The 10,751-nt window shown below is 33.4% G+C and overlaps 1 protein-coding gene across 1 annotated transcript in view; it reads right to left on the bottom strand.

Moving 5' to 3' along the window:
* Nucleotides 1-10,751, bottom strand: part of LOC106478167 — a 77,809-nt gene that overhangs the window by 64,669 nt on the left and 2,389 nt on the right. The window contains exon 2 of the mRNA XM_022381732.1: nucleotides 2,426-3,344. Within this exon, the coding sequence (XP_022237440.1) occupies nucleotides 2,426-3,180 (755 nt within the window). The 5' untranslated portion in view covers nucleotides 3,181-3,344. The remainder of the gene's footprint in view (nucleotides 1-2,425; nucleotides 3,345-10,751) is intronic.

Raw genomic sequence — 10,751 nt, 5'->3', positions numbered from 1 at the left:
CGGGGATTCGAACCCGCAACCCTCAGATAGCGAGTCGAGTGCCTTAACCAATCTGAGGGTCGCGGGTTCGAATCCCCGCCCCACCAAATATGGTCGCCCTTTCAGCTATGGGAGCGTTATAATGTGACGGTCAATCCTACTATTCGTTAATAAAAGAGTAGCTCAAGAGTTGGCGGTGTGTGATGATGACTAGCTGCCTTCCCTCTAGTCTTACACTGCTAAATTAGGGACGGCTAGCGCAAATGACCCTCGTGTAGCTTTGCGCGATATTCAAAAAAAACAAACACACCCTTGAGTTATTAAATTACGTAATTTTAGTCATAAGACATTGTGAAGATCGTTTTTTGACAAATGTTTGCTTATTTTAGCCTAAGTGTTATAAATTCATCAAGGTGCAATGTAATATGATGTCTTTGATGCATACAATGTTTGTAGCAATACATGCATTTACAACAAATTAACAATATAGAGAAGAGGGAATCTTCAATAGCTGCGGCACTTGAAATTCTTTTCGGCAGAATTAGAGTAAATTAATCTACGAGACGTTTTTTTTTCTTGTTTTTGTTATCTATATTTTTGTGCGCAAGCAATACAAAGCGTGGGGCGTGCGTATACCCGATCCGATTTTTCATCCATTAGGATCTCTACCAGCCTACCCTCAAATAGAAATTCTTTTAGGCATGATTTAGATCTATGAGACCTTAAGCGTGGTCAAATACATCAATTAAAGGGGCTGACCCCCTGAGATCAAAACTGTAATTAGATCTCAAATCGGTCAAGAGATGGCGGAGCTATGAACTAAATGTTTGTACTTTAAAAACTGAGAGCCATTCTATTAGCCGCTATGCCGCGGCTAAAAAAGGGGGGAAATGACTATAAAGACAACAGTGAGAATTGGTCAACGATTTTAATGAAATAAGTAACAATGTGATAAAACGTGTATTATTTTTGTTACATATAACTTTCTGTGTTTGTAATGTTTTCTATTGGTTGAATCAAATGATGAAATTGAAAAATAATAATAATAATAATAATAAAACTTATTAGATCGCTAAATGGACCTGTTTAGAAATGTAGAATTGTTTGAAATATTTTTGTATGATTTCGTTGTAAATATTGGAATAAAAACATATACAGAATTTCTGGTATTTTGTCAAGTTTCAGATATTACATGCCAGTAATTGATAACGAAGATCGTGATTTTTACTCAATGAAACAATGACAACCACAATTCATTTTATTTTCTAAACTTTAAGAAATATTATTCCAAAATAAATGTTTTGATATAATCTAACTTTAAAGGCACGTCTTTAGTTCCTTATTGTTGACTGTTCGACATATTTTATTCGCATGAAACAGAACCTCCAAAAATATCTGAAAACACTTATAGTAATGTTTTGTTCAATATTTCAGAAAGAAACACGATATTTTGGTAACTGGACAACTAGACACCAAACAATTAGACACCTAAACAATGAGGAAGTAGGACATTATTACACTTAAACATTGTCTAGTTGTCCGGTTACCATGCAGGCCATATAATGGTGTAAATTAACCTAGTAATATAATAAACGTGTAGGTCAAATAATGGAGTAGATTTAAAATTTGAATAAAATATAATGGAGAAACTTATTGTAATTATTGTTTTATTTTACAATAAACAAGTAGTATCTAAATGTCCTACTTCGTCATTTGTTTAGGTGTCTAGATGTCCAGTGTCTAGTTGTCCTGGATTCGATATTTTAGCCTTAGTAAGAGACATGAATAATTAGTTGAAATAAGTTTAGGTGAGGGTAAACGCAAAGTATGTTAATTTCAAGGTAAGCGGAAGGCATTAGTTATCTTAATGCCGATTTATTCAGTACTAAACATAGTCTGAACTGATTCCTTCCTTGCAGTTTTACCATGTTTACTCGTCCTTTCTAGTAAATTAAACTAGCCAACCATCAATACCTTAGTAATTATAACACTATAAGAAAGGGAAACAATGGTAATGTACTGGCAATATCATTTGTTTTAAAAATGTCTACCAACAACAAGAAGAAAAATAGTTAGATGTAATGTATATACTAGTAATACCAGTTATTTTAAAAATGTCTACCTACAACAAGAAGAAAAATAGTTAAATGTAATGTATATACTAGTAATACCAGTTGTTTTAAAAATGTCTACTTACAGCAAGTGAAGAAAAATTGTTAAAGGTGATAATTTTAATTATTCATTTATAGTTCCTTTGAACTATGATAATTGTGTGCAGTTTTTTTCTTTACAAATATAGTTCATTGTGTAGCTTTGCGCTTAATAACAAACAAATTAGCATAAAGATCATTAAATCTGCAGACTATATATTAGCAATGATCAGAATAAAAAGATGGATAAAGTATGTGGATATAATTAACTATAATTATAAAAGGAATACTCTCACCTGAATTGGTCCCTGTTGTTAATGCTCTCCTGCTTAAAACTTAATATCACTGGACCCAAGTCTTCATCGTTGGTGAAATAATTCCAGTGTTCTGTTCCATAGAAATGTTTCTCAAACGTTTCCTCTTCAATTGAAGTCAACTGAAACGTTTCCATCTCTGCAGAGTCGGTGTTCTGTTGTTGGCTTCCTCTAGGTTTGGTTCCTTCAGACTTCTCCTCCTCTCCTTCTTCGGAAGCTGGAACAGATTCCTCTAGTTCAGTAAGATCTTCCCCGCTACATTCTACCCAGTAGCCAGGAGTGGTTTTGACAAAATGAGGATGACCTCTGCAAGGACTACCTGGACATGCTTGAGCAGGGACTGGAAATATCAAAGTTGTGGAGCTTTTCCGTCTTGCTTCAGCACAGCCAAGGCTCTGGCTTTTAAATCGCCGGAGCTTCTGCATGAATTCCTCTCCTCTGGCAAGACCAGCAACATCGGCATAGTGCAATAAACAGTAGATCCTATTGTGAAACCGTCGAGCTTGAGAGAAGTTGAAGCCCATTAAAGACACGCCGCAAGTATCACACGTCAAACATTCTTCGTGGTACACGTTTCCCCTAGCAACAAGCTCTTCAAGTCCTCCGGTAAAAGGTAATGGGAAGTCCACTTCATCAGCGGACTCTTCGTCAGTGTCTGGCGGAGAACAATCTTGCCATGTGCCCCAAAGCTGATGAGACAGAATAGGAAGCTCACACACAAAACAAAGGGACGACATATGGAAGCCGTGAAAAGCTGGAATAACTATGCAATATACATTTTGTACGATCTTTGTTAGGAAATCCACGGATAAGACATCTGGAATGAACAAGGCCTTGACTTTTGCTGTTTGATTTTCATAAATCTCATTCCAATGTGTATGTATAAAGTGATGACTGTGTCCTAAAGAAGGAAATAATAATTATCTGGCAAAGTCTGAAGTAAACAAAATTTTGATGTAATACAAAATAGGCTTAATCAAAACATAAGTAATATATAAAACATCAAAATCATTAGACTTACAAGTTATCCTGGCTTAAATTATCATTAGTCTTGATTATCTAGAGAAAACACTAAGAAAAAGATACCAGTTTAAATAGAACTGAACTGAATGTGTATCTATAAGTCGTTTCAATTCCTTGTATTTCGGATGTGATACACTTCTTATAAAATAGAGATTTAACGTTTTACTAATAACTGTTACGATGTTACTGTGCAGTTGAGCGTTGCCTATACGTTAGCCAACCAGTTTGTGGGTCGAAGGGTCTAGGGTTCGAGACGTGATGTTTCTGAACACACTCCACACTTTCAGCTTCGACGCTTTATAAAATTGACAATTAATCATGTTATTAGGTTCAGGAAGCCGAACACAAGCATTATGTCGGTTCATGCTGCTGCCTTCTTTCTGGTCAGTAGTTCAAAATTCAGAGTTATTCTTTCTAAATCATATGGAGTCCTTGACCTGGCACTTTGCCAAATGCTTATAAAATTCCGTTCAGGTTGAAAGTTTTTCAGTCATAATTGTGTTCAATGCAAATTTCGTGTACTTTTATTTGTCAAGTTTATGTACAAGTTTTAACTTTTTCCTTAGTGCAATTGACACACACTATTCATTCATATAATACAAAACAACAAATTATTTCAGTAACTTCGCTCTCACGAAATCATGTAAACCTCAATGTTATTCATAAAGTAAGTTTTTTATTTTTCATTTTCATTCCGCTAAATAATAACAACTAATAACAACATATGGCAATTAAATATGTACGACATAAAAGGTAATAATAACATATAATGTTAAAACATCATCGTACTTTAGCAGTTTAATACTTAATAAGTTAAAATTGATAGATTAAAAACTGTTCCTTTAAACCTAGTTTTCATTACTGTTAGTTTTACTTTCTAGCAAAAGTTTGTGGTTGTAGTACTCTTACACAATAAAGAATCCTTGTTGTCAGTGTTTTTAGTCAGCCAAAAGTATATGGTTGTAGTTCTCTTACACAATAAAGAATCCTTGTTGTCAGTGTTTTTAGTCAGCCAAAAGTATATGGTTGTAGTTCTCTTACACAATAAAGAGTCCTTATTGTCAGTGTTGTTTTTTTTTGTCAGCCAAAAGTATGTGGTTGTAGTATTCTTACACAATAAAGAATCCCTATTGTCAATATTGTTTTTAGTCAGTCAAAAGTATGTGGTTGTAGTACTCTTACACAATAAATAATCTCTATTGTCAGTGTCGTTTTCAGTCTGCCAAAGTGAGTGTCGATATTAATTGTATAATAAACACTACTAGATTTTTGCTGTTGCTATTGTTGCTGTTACATAGTATTAATTTAATGAGTAATGTGTTAATCGCAATCTTATTCAATAAAAAGCGTCTGATAATTATTATTATCATTGTTGTTGCTGGTGTTTATTTTCTTGCTATTCAACACCACACAACTAAGAGATATTCCTTTGCAAAACTTTTGACGATCTGAACAGTGAGTGTTCGTGATTTTTCATAGAAAGCTGTTTACCAGATGTTAGTTAAATTCATCGATCATAAAAAAAATTGAGGGAAAAAAGTGAAGACTGTCCATCACATATGATAAACATTTAACAGGTAATTACTGATATTGCCTCTCCTTCAGGTTAAGTAAAACTGACAGAAACTTACTGAAACTGCCCGTTGATGTTTACTTGGAGGAAAGTTATTTCAAATTGCCCATCGTCTCTTTGTGAAATCTGACACACAAAAAACTAAAACTGTCAACACTGCATTAAGCAAATTTGACAGGAAATAACCAAAAGTTTACGTTGTACTTTAAGTATAAGAAAGGAATGTTAAAACTGACAATCGTTTAATTCTGCATTTGATAGAAATGGTCTAAACTATTTGCAAGTTAAATTATTTTTATAGAAAATAACCTAAACTGTTCATACGAAAATAAGTAAGTTTTACAGTAAATGATTGAAACTAAAGATCGCAGGAAAATTATAAGAGTACATAAGGTTGAGTACATCATATTAAAATGACTTTTAATATGCAAATCAGCAAATCACGTAAAAACCGCAGTCGATATAACGTTGCAATGGGGCGTCATGTATAAGAACTACATTTTGATATCGTTTGGCGTTTCGTAGGTTGTTATACTGAATGGAAATGGCAAAAAAAAAAGAAATATGGATCATCTTGTGCACCAGAACCACCCAGAAAGAGACCTACAACAAATCGTACTCCAGCTGTGGTAAGCACATTGTGACGACTTTTAACAGGTTAGAATCCGCGAATCCAAATATCATTGGCAAAAGTCGTCCATGTTTCCCAGATAACAGTATACAAAATGATCAAGAAGAATCTCCATGTAGAAAAGCAGCGCAGGTCAAATGTACAAAAGTTTCTTCCACGAGATATCCGTTCAACCGTCGTATAATTCAAGTAGTTGAAGAATGAAAGGAGTATTCATGCTATTACATACATAGCACCTACAGATTTCTGTGCTATCGGACATTTGAAACGAGTCCTGGGAAACCGTTGTCCTGGTACACCAAATGGATTATGAAAAGCGTGAATGAAGGAGTTGTGTTCTTTGGACATGATAACTTTATGACAAAGCCTTTTCCAAGAGGAAGTAAGCTGCAAGGCTTTCGTATAGATTTATAGCCGACAGACAATAAATCACAGGATTTGTCGACAGGTACCTTTACGACGTGATGAAACTCCAAAATCGTTTCAATTTAACCTACTCAACCTCTATATTTATTGTACATTAAATAAAAGTAACAGTAAATTATTAATACTTTCTACCAAACATTACGTTTGATACGAAGTGATTATTACTGTTCGTCACACATTCAATAGATTTGACAAGAATTTTGTTCGCCACATTTTGAGTAAATTTACAGCATATTATGAAATGTTCCCCACACATTAGGTAAATTTGACAAAAAAATGTTTAAAATTATTGTTTGCACATTGAGTAAATTTAGCAGAAAATTGTTATAAGTTGAGTGTGAATTAAATGTTTTTACTAAGAAATAACTGAATTAATGAAATAACAATATTCATCTTCACTTTCATTACCATTTCAGTGTGCACACATCAAAGCATGGTAATGGATACGAGAATATTAGTCTCCTGGTGAAAATGGATTACATAAAATAATACTTTGCAACGGTAATAAAAAACAATGTTCTAAAACTGATAGTTGATCTTTGGAGAAGATTTGATGTCTGCGATTGTATTAGAAAATATATAACACGTTATAAATGAATGTATTAACTCTATCATTGTCAAGTATATAAACAAATAACTCTCCCAGTGCCAGATATCTTTAAATACAGAAAAACAAGACATATATTCTAATAGTTAATTATTTATCAAAAAGTTTAAACTGGTAAACTTTGGAAAGTCTGATGGGAAATACCCTTTCATTTTGGAAGTACAAAATTCCAAACTCCCTTGAACGATGGGTACATGTACGTCCCTATGGCAGTGAAAAAGTTAGAAAGATGCAATATCAGCACTAAAACGACAAGGGAAGGAAAGCAGCAACACTATATATTAATTTGACGAACTAATCTAGCCAGTTCAACTCTAGTGAGTTAACACTAGATATTACATTTTAAGAGATTTTCATGAGATGAAACTCTTCGTTAAATATTATCAATCTTATTACTTGATTATTTTATAACTTATGTCTCACATCTCATTTTTTTAATTTAAATGTACCTTTAGATTTTTTAAGTGTCCAAGGTCTGAATAAATATTTCTCACACTTTCTTTTAAGATTATTAAGAGTTATTTTATTTTTCTACAGTATTTCTCAATTGCTTGGACTCCGCTTCACTGCATATTAGATTTGTGATAAAGCTGAGTCAGTATGAATTTCTCCGGGTAATATTTTTATGTGAATGTCAAGTATGACACTTTATACACTAAGTTAACTCCTCGGCGTTAAATCGGCTGCTCAGATATTTCGAAACATCATTTGTAAAGTGTTATTTATTTTATGATTTAGATATATTTGTAGTAATTAACAGCGAACAGCGATAAAGATCTATATAAACTTTTACTCATTCAAATATCAAAAAAATTAAATCTAAGATAACCTAAGTGATCTAAGCACGTTCTTAGTAAATAGTTAACACACTTGCTATTTGAAAATAGCTGTATTTTGTTGTTTTCAACCTGACATCAAACATGCAATTCAAGACTAACGAAACCTATATTGCTGCCAATCCTCAGCTGAGATTTTGTCTTATTCTAGAGTTGTCTTCGTTCACAAATATCAAATATGAATGAGAGTTCAGCAAGCAAACCTTATTCAAAGTAAACAAGTGGCATGCTTATGATTTCAGGACAAGCGTACTAACCAAATCTGTTGTTTAAGTGGATCTTTAGGCAGAGTAAGCATAGCATATTTGAGAACCTTATTGGACTGTGGTTGTCGTCTTTTGAATGAAAAAGACAACGTTTCGGCTTCTATGCTAAGTTCGATAAAACGTCGTCTTTTTCACTAAACAGGCAGCTTCAGTCTATTAAAGTTCTCAAACCAACAGAAATTATTGGTTCAGAGCGAACCCTATATTTTCAGTTACAAGACTGTTACAAACCTATAACTGCTGCTTACCTCAGCCTTAAACTTACTCTGGAGTAACATGCCCAAACATGGTAATCTAAGATATTCACCGAAAAAGTTAAGGAACTTAGAATATGAGAAGTGGGAGAAAGAAAACTATATGGTTTAAACCAAATACAAAACTAAAAACTATCAGGAATCCTTAACTGTTGATCATCAACAGCTGAGCTTTGAATTCAATTTAAAGTCATATTTAGGCATAAATATTAAAGCTAAAAGAAACTGGAGTAATCTACACACACGAATAATAAAAAGAAAACAGGCTTAAAATCAGAGGATCAGAAAAAACGAATATGTTAGTTGAAAGCCAATCGTAGGGTTGAACGAATCTTTAAATGCTACTCCTCCTCAACTGATAATCCTACTCATCCTTCATATATATTCATGTACGAATATAAAATAAATCTGAAGAAAAATCATGTATACTAAGCTCATTCACAGCGAAAAGAGAAGAACGGAAAGAATCGATTTTTGTTAAGTTAGAGCCTGCTTCAACGGTCCAATTACAAGTCTCTCCCGAATCCTTCACTGAGCTTCCTACTCCTTCTAGAGTCATGTGCATCCACATACATCAAATGTAAAAGAAAACTATGTGCATTCACAATAACAAATTAATAAGATTACAATTTCAGGAAAAGGGGAAGAGTTGTGTTTTATTAGCGCAAAGTGAGACTTAAAAATTACATTAGAAGGCTCTCATAAATCTGCTAATAACCCTCATCTCATCTTTTCATTCTGTCTCTAGTCATCTTAATGTACGTATATCTAAAAGACAGTTGAGTAGGCTAAAAATATTCATTCAAAAAATAAACAAACGTATCATTGGGAGAATCGAAAATTATGTTCAATGCAGGCATCACAGTTGCAAGTAATGAACTTCAACTCATTCTAGTTATATTCATTCATAAATATCTAGTCCGAAAAAAATATTTTGTTATTTTTCAGAATTAAAGCGCATAGTGGAAGGATTTAGACATTTTGACAAAAGAGTTAAAAAAAAAGCAACCCGTTCTCTCCAGGCTATAATTTTTTTCAACCCACATTTCGCATTTGCAGCTGCATCCGTTCTTATACTAGCCCTGATGAAGCCGCAATAGTAAAACGTAGGTTGAAATAAAAATGTTTATTTGTGATCTGGAGAACAAGGGTTGTTTTTTGATGTTGTTTTTTTCTAAATTCATTGTCAAAACCTCTAAGATAATTAGTTCCCAATAAACAAGTATAGAATTTGCGGAATACTCGAATTTTGCTCATTTTATACCTGGTTTAAAAGGTGCAATTACAAGCCTGATACGAAATATTTAACTGCTCTTCCAATTCATTCTTAAGACGTCTTCATATACAAATATAAAATAAAATCTAAACGAAAATTAAATACATCAAAATCAATGACAGTAAAAAAAGAAGATGAACAAGCTTACAATTTTGAGAAAATGGAAGAATATAATTTTGTTGGTCAAAACCGACTTCTAGCAAGAGAATCGGATGAATTTTGCAGGTTCAAAGAATTTCGAAGAATTTTCAACTGCTACTCATGCCTAGCTAAGCTATCGACTCATTAGACTATCACGAGTTCTTAAGTACAAGATCTTTCAGAAATCATTCATCCTCAGCTGAGCTTTCTACGCAGTATAGTTAACTTCGTGCATAAATATCAAACCTAAATGAAACCATTGTAAGCAAGCTATAGGGAATAAGCTTATATTTTGAGGAGAAAAGGGAGAACAGCGCTTTGTTGGTTTCAATACTGCTTCAGAGAATAAGTTACGAAATTCTCACGAAACCTTAGCTTGCTTTTCATTTTCAGTTGACCATTTGTCTGCATCTAGAGTTATTTTTATGCACATATGTCAATTTTAAAAGAAATATATTTAAGCTAAGTACTTTTGCAATAAAAAGGAATAAACACATATATATATATATTAAATTTTGAAGCGAAGCGGAAGAGCAACGTATTATATATATATATATTTATTTTTGGAGTATTAAAGACAGCCCGAAAATTACAATTAGAAGCTTTTCTTGAACCCTTAGCTGCTGCTCATTTTTGGTGACCTTTCGACTCGTTCTAGAAATCTTCTTCTTGCTGAATTATCAAAGGTAAACAGTAAAAAACAAGAGGGGATCACCAATAGCCGCGGCACCTGAATTTCTTTTAAGCAGGATTAGAGTAAATTAATCTAGGAAACTTTTTTTTATTACTCATCACGATCTTCAGCAGCTTACCTTCAAATTGAAATTATTTTAGGCAGGATTAGGGTAAATTAATCTATGAGACCTTGGGCATGGTCAAATACATCAATCGAAAGGGTTTGGCCTCCTGAATCCAAGACTGTAATTAGATGGAGCTATGAGCTAAAAGTTTGTACATTTAAAAACAAACTCAGAGCAATTGAATGAGCCGCTATGACGCAGCTAATAACAAGCTTAAAAGGTATTGAGGAATAATAGCTTCTTATGTTCAAATTCTATGATGAGTAAACCACTTTTAGACTAGCAAAGTTTGGAGACAACAAGAATGGGTAACAAAGAAAACTTTATTATAATTTATGATTTGAATTTCGCGCAAGTCTACCAGTGGTCTATCTGTGCTAGCCGTCCTTAATTTAGCAGTGAAGTTTTGTTTGTTTGTTTCAATTTTCGCGCAAAGCTACACGAGGCCTATCTGCGCTAGCCGTTCCTAATTTAG

The sequence above is a fragment of the Limulus polyphemus genome, unplaced genomic scaffold (genome assembly GCF_000517525.1).
Source record: "Limulus polyphemus unplaced genomic scaffold, Limulus_polyphemus-2.1.2 Scaffold9, whole genome shotgun sequence".
Taxonomy (NCBI): Eukaryota; Metazoa; Arthropoda; class Merostomata; order Xiphosura; family Limulidae; genus Limulus; species Limulus polyphemus.
The sequence above is the reverse complement of the archived record's forward strand: the minus strand, read 5'-3'. Positions and strand labels throughout refer to the sequence as shown.